At 40.6% G+C, this 19,373-nt stretch overlaps 1 protein-coding gene across 4 annotated transcripts in view; it reads right to left on the reverse strand.

Annotated features, from left to right (window-relative positions):
• Positions 1-19,373, reverse strand: part of ASCC1 (activating signal cointegrator 1 complex subunit 1) — a 120,067-nt gene that overhangs the window by 31,294 nt on the left and 69,400 nt on the right. For 2 of the 4 annotated variants that reach the window (XM_009214717.4, XM_009214719.4), the window contains exons 8-9: positions 5,696-5,820; positions 665-750 (exon numbers count right to left, since the gene is read on the reverse strand). In XM_009214717.4, coding sequence (XP_009212981.2) covers positions 665-750; positions 5,696-5,820 — 211 coding nt within the window. The remainder of the gene's footprint in view (positions 1-664; positions 751-5,695; positions 5,821-19,373) is intronic. The other 2 variants (XM_021943379.2, XM_031652263.1) reach the window with 1 other exon arrangement.

The following is a 19,373-nucleotide window of genomic DNA, read 5'->3' on the forward strand; positions in this document are numbered from 1 at the left end:
GTCAAAAATGGACCATCTACTTTTTAGGACATAGGCTGTTTCTAAGTAAAAATGGATTATAAAGCCAGTACAGAGATTGACTTTGTGGGTAAAGAGAAAAATCTACTAAACAAGACAAATAATTATTTTCCACTTTAAAAAATACAAGCTCAAACCTCTAGAGGTAAGTACAGAGTAAAACTTCGGTTGAAATCAACTTATTTCTATGAATCCAAGTAGTTGGAATACCTAAGGATTTTTTTTTTTTTTTTTTTTGCTAAGTGTTTCTTATATCACTAATTTCAGGCAGGGTGCAGAGGCTCACACCTGTAATTCCAGCACTTTGAGAGACAGAGGTGGTAGGATCACTTGAGCTCAGGAGGTCAAGGCTCCAGTGAGCCGTGTTTGCACCACTGCACTCCAGCCTTAGCAACAGAGCGAGACAGTCTCAGATAAATAAACAAACAAACCACCAATTTCAAATACTCTAGAAGTGCCAAAACCTTAAGGGGACCATCTACTTTTCCTCTCTTTCCCTTTAGATAATTAAAAAAAACAAGTATGAGAAAAAGTATGAAGTAGTATGAAAAAATATACTCTATTGTTAAAAGGAGAACTATTCCTTTTCCTCCTTTATTTAGGACATGTGCCAAAGGATTTCCAAGTCACTCTGCTTCATACTGACCTTTAAAATATTTCGGCCATCAAATGATTCTCTTTCCTTGAAGATATATTTGCCATCCGCTGTGTAGAGATTGTACCTGCCTTCAGCTGTAAATATTCCAAAGATAATGTTAGAAGCTCAGATTGGTTGGTTGTTTTCTCTTGGACTTCTATAGGTACATAGGTACAACTAGCAAAATTTTCATGTACTACCTGGAAAGTGGCATAATGCAGAGGAAAAATGTCAGGCCATGAATCAAGAGACCTGGCTTCTAGTCTCAGTTCTGTCAACGATTCATTCAATATACATTTATTCATTAATCTATTCATTTGACATTCTCCAGGCACTCACTATATATTCCTAACTATACAACTAGCTACATTATTAGGCAAATTACGTCTCCATTGTGGACCTTAGTTCCTCACTGACAAAGTGAGAGGTAGGACTAAGTGATCTTCAAAGGTTCCTTACATTCTATAGATCCAAGAAAAGTGGCATATAATTTTAAATATGTAAAAACACATAAGGGTTCACACATTAGCTAGTCAAAACTGCTGGCACTCATGCTCTGGGTTGATTTAAGGACTTCCCCCAAAGGAAAAAGAGCCCTTTAGTTGCAATCAAAGGTATCCTGACAGACATTCTACACAGAAATGCAGCAAATCTATGACCTTAGCCTAAACCAAGCTGTGCTCTAGCTTCTTGAGTTAATTTGGGTTGCATATCTCAAAAGACATCCTTAAAGGTTGGCAACAAAAAGAATATCAAAGGAGAGGGAAACAGGAAAGAAAAGAAATGTAACATCATTTCATGTCCTTTTCAAGTAAAAATTCAATACAGGAGAGTCCAGAGCAGAAAAAATTCAAAGCATCCTCAAGAATTAACTCAGAATATTTTCTGAAATATTAATCATTTCCTACCCACTGACAGACCTTCAAAAATACTTATTTCCACCTTTAAGTACATTATTTTACTTATATAAGTAAGGAGAGTACTAGGCCAGAATTGATCAAATATATCTAGAGTTTTAAAAACTCCATGAACAGAATACATAATACATTTCAGCTAGCCCACTGGAGTTGCACATGCGTAACTATGGAACTATTTCTCTAAAGAGAAGAATGCTCTTAATCAAAGATCCCAATGCCATGCATGTTTCACAACTTAAAATTAGGAGAAAGGGAATGTGTGAAGTTGCAAAAGAACAACAAATACATTAATACTAAATAAATATCAAAAGTGGAAACAACATAAATGTTCAACAATTGATGAATGGATACATAAAATGTGGCATATCCATACAATGGAATATTATTCGGCCATAAAAAAATGAAGCACCAGGCATGGTGGCTCACGTCTGTAATCCCAACACTCTGGGAGGCTGAGGTAGAAGGATCACTTGATCCCAGGAGTTTGGAACCAACCTGAGCAATATAGTGAGACCTTGTCACTACAAAAAAAAAAAAAAGGTTAGGCCAGGTGTGGTGGATCACGTCTGTAATCCCAGCACTTTGGAAGGCCGGGGCAGGTGGATTACCTTAGGTCAGGAGTTGGAGACCAGCCTGATCAACATGGTGAAACCCCATCTCTACTAAAAATGCAAAAATTAGCCGGGCATGGTGGCGCACGCCTGTAATCCCAGCTACTCGGGAGGCCGAGGCAAGAGAATCGCCTGAACCTGGGGAGGCAGAGGTTGCAGTGAGCCAAGATTGCCCCATTGTACTCCAGCCTGGGCAACAAGAGTGAAACTCCATCTTGGGAAAAAAAGAAGAAAAAGTTTAAAAATTAGCTGGGTGTAGTGGCATGCGCCTGTAGTCGCAACTACTCTGGAGGCTGAGGTGGGAGAATCATTTGAGTGTGGGAGGTGGAGGTTGCAGAGAGCCAAGATCACTCTACTACACTCCAGCCTAGGCAACAGAGACCTTGTCTCAAAAAAAAAAAAAAAAAAAACCCACACAGAAAACAAAAAAGGAATGAAGTACTGCTATATTATAACATGGATGAGCCTTGAAAATATTATGCTACGTGAAAGCAGCCAGCCTCAAAAGATCACATACTGCATGATTCTGTTTATATGAAATGTCCAAAACAGACAGCTCTATAGAGACATAAAGCAGGCAGGTGGTGCCTAAGGCTTGGTGGAGGTCAGGGGAGGGCAGAGTAAGAGGGGTAGGAAGAAATGGAAAGTGACTGCCAATGGGTATGGGGTTTCATTTTAGGGTAATGAAAATGTTCTAGAACTGATTGTGGTGATGGCTATACAACTTTAACCAGACTAAAAACCACTAAATTTTTTATATATATATATATATATATATCTCAAGAGAGTAAATTGTATAGTATGTGAATTATATCTCAATAAAGCGATTATATTTTGAAAATCTGCAAACAGAGGGATAACTAGACTGTGAACACACAACACTCTCTTATATAAAGCTCTAGTGCTAACTGAATATAAACCTGGATCCACACAACTTAGAATATACAGATTCCTACATATATGAACTCTTTCTGTGTTAAGAGATTAGTTAATAATGGACCATGATGTAGTTTTAAGAGCTCTGAACAAATATTTAAAGACTAAGACAAATGGAAAATGTACTGATAGCTAACAAATGTCTAATTAAATACTGTCTATACCTGCAACACCCAAAACAGAGGCCCCTATCCAGATGTGGCTCTATAAATTTTAATTAAAATTAAAAATAAAAGTTCACTTTCACAGTCTCACTAGCCACCTTTCAAGTGCTCAGTAACCACATGTGTCTAGTGGCTACCATATTGGACATTACAGATACAGAATACTTCAATCATCACAGACAGTTTTCTTAATACCATATGTCTTCTGAAACAATAAATTTAGGGTATACTCCAGAGTTCTGAAACTCTGCCATTACATAGTAATGTTAAAATGCACATCACCTCAGGGGATTCTCAATTTGTTTTCCAAAATTAAAATATACTGTCCAGAATAAAACAAACAGCACAAACCTAGTTATATGTTTCTACTGGACAAGCTACATTATAATACATAGATACCTAAAATAGTCCTACTTTCTGTAGTACTACTCCCCGAAGGAAAGAAATATGCTCAACTTGGCCGGGCACAGTGGCTCATGCTTGTAATCCCACCACTTTGAGAGGCCAAGGCAGGTAGATCACGAGGTCAGGAGTTCAAGACCAGCCTGGCCAAGATGGTGAAACCCTGTCTCTACTAAAAATCCAAAACTTAGCTGGGCGCGGTGGCAGGCGCCTGTAATCCCAGCTACTCAGGAGGCTGAGGCAGAAGAACTGCTTGAACCCAGGGGGCAGAGGTTGCAGTGAGCCGAGATCGCGCCACTGTACACTTCAGCCTGGGCGACACAGCGAGATTCCATCTCAAAAAAAAAAAAGTATATATATGTATTATATATATATATAATATATATATTTTATATATATACACACACACACACATATACATACACACACACACTCAACTGGAACAAGTTCAAAGTTTTGGATTATTCTATCACCTACCCAAACAAGAATATATAGGCTTTGACTGAGTTACTTGAAGCTCTTTTAATCTCAGTGTTCTCAAAAGTAAAATAGAGATTTATTCATAAGTCTTAAATAAAATTCAATATGATATCACAAAATAGTAACATTTTAGAACTAATAACTAGATAGCTATATATTTCTTGGTCCTACCATGGCTCTAACCAAACTGGGTTAATATCAAACGATTTCCAGTTGGGATCTTTGGTACATATCTGAGAGAAATTAAAAGACGTACCTTAACTAAAAGGGACACACAAATTGTCCTAACTAAAAACCTACAAATAGTCAATGGTTCAAGTCCTGATGGAATTCTCTTCTCCTCTAGATTTTTTTCTTTTTTTTTTTTTTGAGAAAGAGTCTTGCTCTGTCGCCAGGCTGGAGTGCAGTGGTGCGATCTTGGCTCACTGTAACCTCCGCCTCCCAGGTTCAAGCGATTGTCCTGCCTCAACCTCCCAAGTAGCTGGGATCACAGGCATGTGTCAGCACACCCAGCTAATTTTTGTATTTTTAGTAGAGATGGGGTTTCACCTTGTTGGCCAGGCTGGTTTTGAACTCCTGAACTCAAGTGATCCACCCACCTCAGCCTTCCAAAGTCCTGGGATTACAGGCATGATCCACCGTGCCTGGACCCCACCTAGATTTTCTAAAACCAAGGTCGGGCCCAAGAAAGGAAATGAAACCAGAATATGTGATCTTGGTGCTAGTGTATTTTGAACCACGAATCTTGGAAGGAAGAGTTTCATATGGCTTGAATGTGTGACTCCTGATCAGATGCTGAAGGTACTAGAGAAGCTTTCACTTTGGAGATACGGACAGGAAGAAAAGAAAACTTCTTTTTGAAATAAACACCTATCCCAAATCAAGAATTAAAACAAGGCATTTTTATAAAAAGGCTCAGAGTCCATGAAGAAAAACATTATTATTTTAACACAAGGTTTCTCAACCTCTGTGCTACGACATTTTGGGAAGAATAATTCTTTGTCGTGGGTGACCATCCCACGCATTGTAGAGTGTTAGACAGCACCCACTAGGTGCCAGCAGCAACCCATCTCCAAATCCCTAACTATGATAACCAAAAATGTCTCCAGACAATGCCAAATGTTAGCTGGGGGCAAAATCACCCCCAGTTGAGAAACACTGACTTAACATTTACTTTTACTAGCTCACCTTCCTTTCTCTCTTTAAAAAAAAAAAAAAAGCCACCAAGTATTACATGCGACATACTTATGCCAAAAACTTATTCACTGTTTATATAAAATTTACTGAAGCGTCCTATATTTTTATTTGCTAAATATGGGCAATCCTATGTGTGACAGAAATAAAAGATCTGGAAGCCACAGTCCCATGCTATATATGTTCTTGCCCACCTCTACTATGCTCATCAGAATAAGCTAAGAGGTCTAAAAAGAAGTATATCAGAGATTCTTTGATAGCCCATTCTGTGTAAACCTCAGAGATGCCACAAGGCCACTGATCACAAACTGTGCTACAGTTCTCTGGGGGACTTACCATTGGGGTCTTTCCTGAATAGTGTATTCATAACTGTAGCATGCAGTTTCACACTATTCCACTCTTTCACTATTAGTCCAGATGCCTGAAAACGTTCCAGCACTCGATCAACTAATTCTTGCAGCCTGGAGAAATTGGAGAAAAGTAGTGCAGAAATCTTAGTAAACTTCCGAACATGCGATTACTAATTCAACAATGTTTATGGAGCCTCTGCTCTGTGCTCATCACTATACAAAGCCCTGCATCACGAGAGGAAGAAGAGACTCATCTCCCACCATCAGGGAGCTAAAGCTCAGTCTTGTTTGCTTAACAGATAGTAGAAATAAATGATGGCAATATATTACGGTGAGTGTGAAGGGAGTGATCAGCTCTACATGGAGAGGGCCAGGTTTCCACAGGAGGTTTAGACATAGTCTGGAATGATCATTAAAAGATTTGCAAATAACACCAGGGAAGAAGGGGCACTTCAAGTAGAAGAATAAATAGCATATGCAAAGATGCCAAGGCATGCAAAATCACAGCATATTCAAAAAACTGTCAACTATTTACAGTACAGCTATGACAGAGAGTGAGAGAAAAGGGACAATGGAGATGAGCTAAGTCTATAAGTAGTGGTCAGATTAGGGAAGCCACAGAAAGACTTTCAAAAGGGAATAATGTGGTCTGATGTCCATTTTTGAAAGCTGACTCAATAGCAGAGTGGGAAAGGCTTTAGAAGAGGAACAGCTACAGAGGTCAGTCAGCTAGGTGGCTATTTCAACAGTCAACATCACCATGATGTATCAGGCACTGTTCTAAGCACTTTTTATCTGTTAAATCATTTAATCCTTATAACCAATTATTATCCCTATTTACCAATACAGAAGCCAAGGCACAGAGAAGCTACAAAACTTGACCAAGTTCACAAAACTAAGTGACAAAAACTAAGTAGCAAATCCAAAATTAGAAGAGGCCAGGTGCAGTGGCTCATGCCTGTGATCCCAGCACTTTGGGAGGCTGAGGCAGGCAGATCACTTGAGGTCAGGAGTCCGAGACCAGCCTGGCCAACATGGTGAAACCCCGTCTCTACTAAAATACAAAAATTAGCTGGGCGTGGTGGCACATGCTTGTAATCCCAGTTGCCTGGGAGACTGAAGCAGGAGGATTGCTTGAATCCAGGAGGTAGAGGTTGCAGTGAGCCGAGACTGTGCCACCACACTTCAGCCTGCGTGACAGAGTGAGACTCCACCTCAAAACAAAACAAAAAAGAAAAACAAAATTAGAATGTATGCAGTCTGGCTTCAGAGTCCATATTCCTAAGGACTGTACTATAAAGGGGGAAATGGGGACAGGCATGGTGGCTCGCACCTCTAATCCCAGAACTTTAGGAAGCTGAGGTGCAAGGATTGCTTGGGGCAGGGGTCTGAGACCAGCCTAGACAATATAGTGAGACTGTGTCTCTACAAAACATTTTTAAAAATTACCCACCCATGGTGGCATGTGCCTACAGTCCTAGCTACCAGGAGGCTGAAGCAAGAGGACTGCTTGAGCCCAGGAGTTTAAGCCTGCATTAAGCCATGATTGCACCACTGCACTCCAGCCTGGGCGACAGAGCAAGATCCCATCTGTAAAATAAAGGGGGTGAGGAGGGGATGATAACCAAGCTTGTCCAACCCGTGGCCTAGGACGGCTTTGAATACGGCCCAAAAGAAGTTCGTAAACTTTCTTAAAACATTATAAGTTTTTTTGTGTGATTTTTTTTTTTTAGCTCATCAGCTATCATTAGTGTTAGCGTATTTTATGTGTGTCCCAACACAATTCCTTCTTCTTCCAATGTGGCCCAGGGAAACCAAAAGTTTGGACACCCTGACTAAACTATGGTGGGGCAGTGAGAACTGAGACAAGGGAATGGGTTCACAAGAGCTATGTGAGAGAGAAGCTGGTGCCCATTCGGATCTGGCTGTGTTAAGGGAGAGGAAGTGGTTGAGAATGACTCCCAAGTGTTGCCTAAAATGACCAGGTGGCTCACTAACCAAGGTGGGAGGCTGTGGGGAAGCAACTGCTTATTGTTCTGCTGTGTCATCTCGGGGAGGAGGTTAATACTGTGCAGGATTTTGCACATGTGGCACGGGATGCAAGTAGGGCATGTCCAGGAAAAGAGATGGAAATACAGGCCTGGAGCCCAGGAAAAAATCTAGGCAAATGACAGATTGGGAGTTGTCAGTGTAGCAACAGTAGTTAAAAGCATGGGATAGATGCTTTTAACATGGCGAAACCCCATCTCTACTAAAAATACAAAACTTAGCTGGGTTATTGGCATGTGCATGGTGGCTCACACCTGTCATCCCAGCACTTTGGGAGGCCAAAGAGGGAAGATCACTTGAGGCCAGGAGTTCAAGACCCACTTGAGCAATATAGCAATACCTCGTCTCTACAAAAAATTTTTTAAAAATCAACTGGGCATGGTGGCATGCACTTGTAGTCCCAGCAACTCAGGAGGCTGAGGCAGAAGGATAGCTTGACCCCAGGAGTTCAAGGCTGCAGTGAGCTGTGATTGTACCACTGCACTCCAGCCTGGGCAGCAGAGTGAGATCATGTCTCTTAAAAAAAAGAAAAACAAGGCTGGGCACAGTGGCTCAAGCCTGTAATTCCAGCACTTTGGGAGGCCGAGCCGGGCGGATCACAAGGTCAGGAGATCGAGACCACGGTGAAACCCCGTCTCTACTAAAAAAAAATGCAAAAAATTAGCCGGGCGCGGTGGCGGGCACCTGTAGTCCCAGCTACTCAGGAGGCTAAGGCAGGAGAACAGCGTGAACCCGGGAGGCGGAGCTTGCAGTGAGCCGAGATCTTGCCAGTGCACTCCAGCCTGGGCAACAGAGGGAGACCCCGTCTCAAAAAAAAAAGAAAAGAAAAACAACAACAACAAAAAACAACCCTCAGTTTCCCATGGCCTTCCAAGTAAGAGTCCAATCCTGCCTGACCCACGTGGCCTTCACAGCTTGGCTCCAGCCTGCCTTTCTGTTTCATCGCTGCCCTTCCCTTTCTACAGATTTTCTCCAGTCCTTGAATGGATTGCGTTCTTTGATACTGAATCTCTCAATTACTTAGGACAAACATCCTTTTAGAATCACCTTCACTTCTTTGACTCCCTTATACCAGGGAATCTCACTTCACCACTTCCAGTGCCACTGTCCCAGCCACCTGGGAATCAGCAAAGACAACCGATAAGGATGAGGAAATAAGAGCAGGAAGACTTCAGAGACGCTGAAATGGGAATTACAACAGGGAAAAAAGGAATAACCGTACAGTACAATACTCGAGAAAAGAAAAAAAGCAAAACTATGCCTCCTTGTTTCTCACAATTAGAGCCCTCTATCAGAGCAGTTTTGCTGGCACACTGGGGATAGAAATCTTGTGACGGAGGACCAAGGGAGGAGCCAGAGAGGAGGGAAGGCAGGAAGCACACATTACTCTGTCCAGAAACTTGAAAGGAAGGAGAGAAACGAATACCTGGCGAATCTGAAGATAGGAGTTGAGTGAGGGCTGTGTGTGTTTTCAATGAGGAGAAAACGTTGAAAATGCTTACTGACAAGAAATTATCCAACAGAGAAAGAAAAGGAAACCAGGCAATAGGGTAAATGGACAGAACAAGACCTCAAAGGATGGTGTGGTCATAGGTGATAGGAACACAGCAGTGAACAAAACAAGCCCCACTCTTGTGCAGCTCTCATTCTGGTAGGAGGAATGAACAAACACACACGCGCACCTCGGGGTGCCATGTGCCTTGAAGGAGGTGAAACGGCAGAGAGGGAGTAGAGTGTGATCTCACTCTGCTGACCATAGTGCAGCTAACATAGGTGCACTATGTTAGGTAGAGTGATTAGGAAGGGTCTCCCTGATAAAATGACATTTGACAGAGACCTGAGGGAAAAGCATTCTAGAGAGAGGAAAGAGCAAATACACATATCTGAGATAGGCATATGCACAGGAGGACTGAGGAACACAAAGGATGCCAGTAGTGAAACTTCAGTGAAATTAGAAAGAGAGAAGTGACGAGGTCAGAGCGATGTGACCAGGTTACCTGAAGCTCTCAGGCCCGTGGAAGGACTTTAGTAGTTACAGAGTGAGGTGGGAGCTTTTGGAGGGTGTTCAGCAGAAGACTGACATCATCTGGCTGCTGTGTGGAGGACAGATAGCAGTGGAGGCAGGATAGAAGCAGGAAGGTAGCTAGGAGGCTGTGGCAATCACGCAGGTGGCTGGGACAGTGGCACTGGAAGTGGTGAGAAGTGAGATTCCCTGGTATAAGGGAGTCAAAGAAGTGAAGGTGATTCTAAAAGAATTTTTGTCCTGAGTAATTGAGAGATTGAATGTCAAAGAACACAATCCATTCAAGGACTGGAGAAAATCTGTAGAAAGGGAAGGGCAGGCTGAAGCCAAGCTATGAAGGCCCCATGGGTCAGGCAGGATTGGACTCTTATTTGGTAGGCCATAGGAAACCGACGGTTGGTTTTTGCTGTTGTTCTTGTTTTTCTTTTTTTAAGAGACATGATCTCACTCTGCTGCCCAGGCTAGAGTGCAGTGGCACAATCACAGCTCACTGCAGCCTTGAACTCCTGGGGTCAAGCTATCCTCCTGCCTCAGCCTCCCAAGTTGTTGGGACTACAAGCGCATGCCACCATGCCCAGCTAATTTTTTTAAAAAACTTTTTGTAGAGACGGGGTATCGCTATATTGCTCAAGCGGGTCTTGAACTCCTGGCCTCAAGCAATCTTCCTTCTTTGGCCTTCCAAAGTGCTGGGACGACAGGTGTGAGCCACCATGCCAGGTCATCAATGACAGTTTTTGAGAAGCAAGAAACAGGCCAGGCGCAGTGGCTCACACCTGTAATCCCAGCACTTTGGGAGGCCGAGGTGTGCGGATCACAAGGTCAGGAGTTTGAGACCAGCCTGGCCAACATGGTGAAACCCCATCTCTACTAAAGATACAAAAAATTAGCTGGGTGCGGTGGTGCATGCCTGTAATCCCAGCTACTTGGGAGGCTGAGGCAGGAGAATAGCTTGAACACGGGAGGTCAAGGTTGCAGTGAGCCAAGATTGCGCCACTGCACTCCAGCCTGGGTGACAGGGCGAGACTCCATCTCAAAAAAAAAAAAAAAAAAAAGGCAAGAAGCATAAGGAAAAAAAAAAAAAAAAACCTAAAAGCCTGGAAACCAGTTAAGAGAGATGTTGTGCTTCCTTATATACTTATCCTAATCTTTTTCCCCAATTACAAAAATAATACAAGCTCATTATAGAATACATGCAAAGTACCAAAAAGCATAAAAAGGAAAACATAACCTCACCATGCACAGATAAACACTTAACCTTTTTGTGTTAAGTATATATCTATAGATGGTTACCTAATTAGAAAAAATTTTCAGGTAAACTAGTTTTAAAAGTTTCTGATTAACACCATCGCAGAACCATAATATTTCTTCTTCCATTTATTTATTTATTTATTTATTTATTTTTGGAGACAGGGTCTCACTCTCTCGCCTAGACTAGAGTATAGTGGCACGATTTTGGCTCACTGCAACCCTCTGCCTTCCAGGCTCAAGCGAGCCTCCTGCCTCAGTCTCCCAAGTAGCTGGGATTACAGGTGTGCGTCACTACCACCTGGCTAATTTTTGTATTTTTAGTAGAGCAGGGTTTTGCCATGTTGCCCAGGCTGGTCTCAAACTCTTGACCTCAAATGATCCACCTGCTTCGGCCTCCCAAAGTGTTGGGATTACAGGTGTGAGCCACTGTGCCTGGCTGAACCATAATATTTCTAAATATAACTTAGGTCTGAATATAACCATGCACCACAAATTGCACCTCAGTTACAAATCACAACAGAATAATTCCTCACTTTCCCCCTTCTTCTCTTAAAGAAAAAAAGTAGACAGGGAGTTCAGCTACATAAAACTGAACATGAAACACGAAGCATGAAATACTGGCGTAAGTAAACTAAACAGACCACATGAAAGAAATCAAGTTTCCACCTTTGTCTTTCTGGAAAACTAGGATTTCTGACAATTTACAGACTCAAAACTTTGAAGCGACTAATGTCCTTTAAAAAGTTCTAGTGTAACCTGCTCTTTTTACGCAGGAGGAAATGATGCAGAGAGGTTGGGTTGCTCAGTCAGTGACAGAGGAACCAGAATCCAAGTCTACAGGCAGCCTGTGCTGTTTTCTTTCTCTATGTCTTTTTTTTTTTTTTTTTTTTTTTTTGAGACAGAGTCACTCTGTCAACTAGGCTGGAGTGCAGTGGCGCAGTCTTGGTTCACTGCAACCTCTGCCTCCCGAGCAGCTGGGATTACAGACACTCGCCACCATACCCAGCTAATTTGTGTTTTTAGCAGAGATGGGTTTCGCCATGTTGGCCAGGTTGATCCCCTGACCTCAGGTGATCCGCCCGCCTCGGCCTCCCAAAGTGCTGGGATTACAGGTGTAAGCCACCACTCCCGACTTGTTCTGTTTTCAATTCACTGTGCACTCCATGAAGACTGGCTCTTTGTCTTATTCACTGTTCTATCTCTGCACCTAAACTAATGCCTAATTGGCACATAATCAGTGCTCAACAGTCTTCATATGCATTCATGAATGAATTCACAGATAGCAAATATTTTGGAATTCTATTAAGAGAGCTTAAGGGTACTTGGACATAATCACTAAATTTCAGGTTGACAATGTGTCACTTTTTTTTTTTAGATAGTCTCACTCTGTTGCCCAGGCTGGAGTACAGTGGCACAATCTTGGCTCACCACAACCTCCACCTCCCCAGTTCAAGTGATTCTCCTGCCTCAGCCTCCCGAGTAGCTGGGACTACAGGTGCCTGCCACCACTCCCGGCTAATTTTTCGTATTTTTTAGTAGAGATGGGGTTTCACCGTGTTAGCCAGGATGATCTCCTGACCTTGTGATCCGCCCACCTCGGCCTCCCAAAGTACTGGGATTACAGGCATGAGCCACTGCACCCGGCCATTTCTAACTTCATTGATCAATTCTTACTTGATTGATCCTTTCCTGTTTATGAATAAGTCACAAAGTTTCTTTATGCCTTTGCTTCCTAATAAGTAAATTAAAAATAACATAGGGTTGCTATGAAAAAAGGAATGAATTATTCTTAAGCAGCTTTATCACTTAGTGCTTTGGATTTGAAAACAGAAGCCAGTTATTAATGCATTAAATCTAAGCTCTTAGTTTAAAGGCCTGTAAATGCTACAAAGCTCAAGCATTCCAGGACCATCTTTACAGATAAGGAGTTTGTGCTGCAGAATGATCACTGACTGCCTAGAAAGTGCAAATTTCAGGCTTTTGTGTGGACTTTTCCTCCCAATTTAATTCAGCTCCATCCAATTAATGCTTCCTGAGTGCTCACTGTGTACAGACATTATCCTAGTGACTACAAGAATAAAAACTAAGCAAAGACGGTCTTTGTTATTAACAGATCTACAATCTACCAAGATAAATTTTTTGTTAGTTTTATATGAGACTATAAAGTAGATTTTGGTAATGACATAAGCAATACAGAGTGTTTGGGTAATTTAAAATTTGAAGAGATTGTAGCGGGGTTAGGACCAGAATAGGTTACAAGGAGGATGGGCTTAGGATAAGAAGCTAACTGCACTCAATGCGTTTTTATATATCAGTTGAATGAATAAATAACAAACGTTCTTTGAACATCTATGTCATGCATTATGAAAGGCAGCTGAATAACGCATACTCCCTGCCCCCAAAAATCTTACAGTCTATTTAAGAGAAAGAAAAAAGGATGGCAAGCAGAAAGAGAAATAGCATTTGGACAAAAGAGGAGTAATATAAGGGAAATTTCAGTCACAAGAAACAGTATTAACAAAGACACAAAGGATCATCCACCAATAATGAAGCAGGCTGGGGCCCAGGGCAGGGACTAGATAGTGGGAGATAAAGCTGAAGTACAAAGATGGTGTCATACTGGAAAATCTTGAATGCTAGACTGAGGATTATGAATTCAAAAGATGATGAGAAATGAAAGATTTTTAAGCAAAGTCCTATGGTACACAAGCTATTGCTTAGACTGATGCAGTAGTATTTCATAATATCTATATTCACTAACATAAAAGTAATGTCTAGGTTATATTTCACAAGAAAAGCACTGCAGAAATACATGTGTAATGTGATTAATTTACGTAAAATTATATGCATAGACAATGACTCTCAGTATTTGCTCTGGGGAAGAAAACTCAAGAGTCAGAGGAGGGGGAAAAGGAACTGTTTAATTTTCACTTCACCCATCTGTAAGATTTTATTTTTATAGGCAAAAACAATGTAAAAAGAAGCTTGGCTATGAAAGGAAGATGGCAAACTATGTATAGTGATGCTGGGCTGCTGCACCATTGTGGAATTTAATGCACACATAATTACCTCTCTCATCTTTTCACCAAACATCTCAAAAGAGTAGACTATATCCACTTATTTTAAATGTCCTCTTTGTGTCCCATAAGCACAGGCTTTACAGTCAAACAGAGCGGGGTCAAACCACAATTCTACCACTTACAAGCACACACTAATTACTACTAACCTGGACCTGGCCAAGTATACCAAGTAGAACATCAAATTGTTCATACAGATATACACTATATACACACATACACACACATACATACATCAGACAAGCTAAAAGAAAAACCTTGCTTGCTATTCAGAAATAATGACTGGCAAATTGTTTACGTAACCAGGCTAACTGACTTAATTGCTCTCTCTTCCCACTTTTGAGATGGGGGGAGGTCAGTATACAAATTGCTTTGTAATCTCTTTTTAACACATAGTAATCTACAGTGAATACTTTCCCAAGATATAATGTTTAGTCAACCCACAGTATTCTCTATTCTACAGATGTTCTATAGTTTATTTTCCATCAATTTGATGTTGATGAACATTTAGACTGCCACCAGTATTTACTGTTATATACAACACTGTAATTGGGATTATATGAAAATCCATATATTTGTACATATCTCTGATTAATTCCATTGGATAAATTTCTACAGGAAGAATCAGCAAGTCTAAGAAATATAAAACAAAATACTGGGAGTAAAAGGCCAACATGCTCTCTAGAAAGCTTATATTAATTTATACTTTTACCAGCAATGACCTCATACCTCTTAACAAACATCTACCTAGTTTTCTTCTATTTTTAAAATTACCCTTCCTTGTAACAGATGAATTATTGAATAGATTTAAGCTCCCTAAGATAAGGGCCATTGTACCCATTTTTGTTTCCCTTATGGTATCTGGTACAATGCCTGGTACCAGTTTGTAGGTACTAAACTATTTTTTGATATTTATCTTTTGTCTGACTGCTTGTTAGCCCTTTTACTGATCTCTTATCAATGTTAAAGCTTTTACAAGTATTTTTAGTAGAATGCTATTTATTTGCAAATAATGACCATTTGGTCTTTTAAAAACATTTTCCCACACAACACCTATGTACTTTTAAAAATTGTCTCTGTAGCTGGGGTATTAGCCAAAACTTTCAGAACAATGAGTTTAATATTAATGATAAATGTAGGCAATCGTGTTTTCTGATTGTAATGGGAATAAACCTAGTATATTACTGTTCAATATGATTGCTAATTTAAAACAGACATATTAGACAACATCTATTTTTATTTTTTGAAAGTTGTTTTTAAAAATATTAAATTTTATCCAAAGTCTTTTAGTCATGTACTTAGATATTATTTTTTAATTTGACCCATTTAGTAGGATAGTATTAGATTTTCTGTTCCTAATTCATCTTTGCATTCCTGAGAGGAACCAGCTTAGTCATAAGAGTTCATATTCATCTTATTCTTACCCTCTACTTTCAGAAAATTGCCAAATCCAGCAGATTTTTTTTTTTTTTTTTTGGAGAGACAGAGTCTTCCTCAGTTGCCCAGGCTTGAGTGCAGTGGTGCAATCTCAGCTCACTGCAACCTCCACCTCCCAGGCTCAGACAATTCTCTTGCCACAGCCTCCAGAGGAGCTGGGATTACAGGCATGTATCACCATGCCCAGCTAATTTTTGGTTTTCATACAGACGGGGTTTCACCATGTTGGCCAGGGTGGTCTTGAACTCCTGACCTCTGGTGATCTGTCCGCCTCAGCCTCCCAAAGTGCTGGGATTACAGGTGTGAGGCACTGCACCCGGCCAGATCTCACTATTCTTGCAACCACGTGATTCTCGTTGCTACTACTCTAGTTCAGGCCTTCTTTGCTTCTTAGCTGGACTACAGTAGTGGCTTTTTTTTTTTTTTTTTTTTTTTTTTTTGAGATGGAGTTTCACTCTTGTTGCCCAGGCTGGAGTGCAGTAGCTTTTAAATACTTCCCCATCCTGTTCCTGATACTTCGTTTCCATTACACATGTAGTATACACCTGCATACAATTTATATAGTCTCTCAATTTATTTATAATTTCCTGCAAAAAGGTATTAAATGGGCTGGGCACGGTGACTCACGCCTGTAATCCCAGCACTTTGGGAGGGCTGAGGCGGGTGGATCACGAGGTCAGGAGATTGAGACCATCCTGGCTAACACAGTGAAACCCCACCTCTACTAAAAATACAAAAAATAAGCCGGCCGTGGTGGTAGGCACCTGTAGTCTCAGCTACTCGGGAGGCCAAGGCAGGAGAATGGCGTGAACCCAGGAGGTGAAGCTTGCAGTGAGCAGAGATGGTGCCACTGCACTTCAGCCTGGGTGACAGAGTGAGACTCCGTCTCAGGAAAAAAAAAAAAAAAATAGGTATTAAATGTGTTTTGTCATATTTATTCCTAATTTCCTTAAAATTTTTGTTGCTACTATAAATGTGTTTTACTTTAAATGATGCTGCTTTCTGTTTGCTGCTGGTATACAGAAAACCAAATGATTTTATTAGACTGATTTTATAGTCAATCACCTTACTAAACTCGCTCTTCTTTTTTTTTTTTTTTTTTTTTTTAAGAGACAGGGTCTCGCTGTTGCTCAGACTGGCCTCAAACCCCTGGGCTCAAGCAACTCTCCAGTCTCAGCCTCTCAAGTAGCTGGAATTACAGATGCATGCCACCACGCCTCAAACTCCCTTATTATTTCCTAATAACTTGGTAACTGCAGGTAACCTTGTTTTATCTCTGGTCAGAAAGTATAATATGTAAGATACCAACTCATTAAAATGTATTAAGCCTTACTTTATGATCTAGTATGTAATCAATTTTTTTCTACTGTTCCATGTGCCTGAAAAGAATATGAATTCTCTAATTACTGGGCATATAATTACAGAGATGACTATTAGATGAAACTTGTTCATGGTTAAAATATTCTGTATCTTTACTGATTTTATATCTGCTTGATCTACCAATAATTGAGAAATAGGTTGCAATCTCCTCCTATGATGAAGGATTTCTCAGTTTTTCCCTAATAAAAAATTAACTATACAAATTTCACTTAATCTACTTTGAGGCTGTTCTATTAGGCTCATACAGGTTTAGAACTGTTGTATCTTCCTGGTAAAATGAACCCTTTATCATATATAACAGCCTTCTCTATTGCTAATAATGCATTCTTTTCTTTTCTTTTTTTTTTTTTTTAAACAGTCTCACTCTGTTGCCCACCCGTGATCTATGCTCACTGCAACCTCCGCCTCCTGGGTTCAAGCAATTGTCTGCTTCAGCCTCCCGAGTAGCTGGGATTACAGGGACCCGCCACCATGCCCAGCTAATTTTTGTATTTTTAGTAGAGATAACGTTTCACCATCAAATAAAGCAAATAAATGTGGGAGCCTGCCTAGAGAATCAGATTTTCTCTAGGTTTCTGGCTCAGTGTGAACCTTCTTCTACCCTGCCCTAAATAAAAAGACCACACAAAAACAAATTTCCAATGCATGTGGGGCTTCTCTGTTCACCAAAGGCTTCGATTCAACTAATAAATGACATTAACACTGGAAATGGCTCTGGATGCCAAGGCCAGCCTTAGAAATCGCCTCAACTGCAGACTGAGAATCACTGGGAGGGACGTAGGTGTGGTAATAACAAAAATTAAAAAGAGTAAACATTTGCAACCTACAGAATGAGAGAAAATTTTTGCAATCTACCCATCTGACAAAGGGCTAATACCCAGAATTTACAAAGAACTTAGACAAATTTACAAGAAAAAAAATCAAACAACTCCATCAAAAAATGGGCAAAAGATATGAACACTTTTCAAAAGAAAACATTTATGCAGCCAACAGACACATGAAAAAATGCTCATCATCACTGGCCATCAAAGAAACACAAATCAAAACCACAATGAGAGACCATCTCCCACCAGTTAGAATGGTGACCATTAAAAAGTCAGGAAACCACAGGTGCTGGAGAGGATGTGGAGAAACAGGAACGTTTTTACACTGTTGGTGGGAGTGTAAACTAGTTCAACCATTGTGGAAGACAGTGTGGCGATTCCTCAAGGATCTAGAACTAGAAATACCATTTGACCCAGTGACACCATTACTGGGTATACACCCAAAGGATTATAAATCATGCTACTATAAAGACATATGCACACGTATGTTTATTGCAGCACTATTCACAATAGCAAAGACTTGGAACCAACCCAAATGTCCATCAATGATAGACTGGATTAAAAAAATGTGGCACATATACACCATGGAATACTATGCAGCCATAAAAAAAAAAGATGAGGTCATATCCTTTGTAGGGACATGGATGAAGCTGGAAACCATTATTCTGAGCAAACTATCGCAAGGACAGAAAACCAAACACCGCATGTTCTCACTCATAGGTGGGAATTGAACAGTGAGAACATTTGGGACACAGGGCAGGGAACATCACACACCGGGGTCTGTCATGGGGTTGGGGGGTTGGGGGAGGGATAGCATTAGGAGAAATACCTAATGTAAATGACAAGTTAATGGGTGCAGCAAACCAACACGGCACATGTATAAATACGTAACAAACCTGAACATTGTGTACATGTACCCTAGAACTTTAAAAAGTATAATAAAAAAAAAGTAAACATTTTTTGATGTTTTGATAATATAAGCGTGTGCCAAGCACTATTTTAAGCATTTTAAGTAATTTAATCTTTTTTTTTTGGTTTTGTTTTGTTTTTTGTTTTTTTAAATTTATTTATTATTATTATACTGTAAGTTGTAGGGTACATGTGCATAACGTGCAGGTTTGTTACATATGTATACTTGTGCCTTGTTGGTGTGCTGTACCCATCAACTCATCATTTACATCAGGTATAACTCCCAATGCAATCCCTCCCCCCTCCCCCCTCCCCATGATAGGCCCCGGTGTGTGATGTTCCCCTTCCTGAGTCCAAGTGATCTCATTGTTCAGTTCCCACCTATGAGTGAGAACATGCGGTGTTTGGTTTTCTGTTCTTGTGATAGTTTGCTAAGAATGATGGTTTCCAGCTGCATCCATGTCCCTACAAAGGACGCAAACTCATCCTTTTTTATGGCTGCATAGTATTCCATGGTGTATATGTGCCACATTTTCTTAATCCAATCTGTCACTGATGGACATTTGGGTTGATTCCAAGTCTTTGCTATTGTGAATAGTGCTGCAATAAACATACGTGTGCATGTGTCTTTATAGCAGCATAATTTATAATCCTTTGGGTATATCCCCAGTAATGGGATGGCTGGGTCATATGGTACATCTAGAACTAGATGTACCA

Source organism: Papio anubis, chromosome 11 (assembly GCF_008728515.1).
Source record: "Papio anubis isolate 15944 chromosome 11, Panubis1.0, whole genome shotgun sequence".
In the NCBI taxonomy this organism is placed as follows: Eukaryota; Metazoa; Chordata; class Mammalia; order Primates; family Cercopithecidae; genus Papio; species Papio anubis.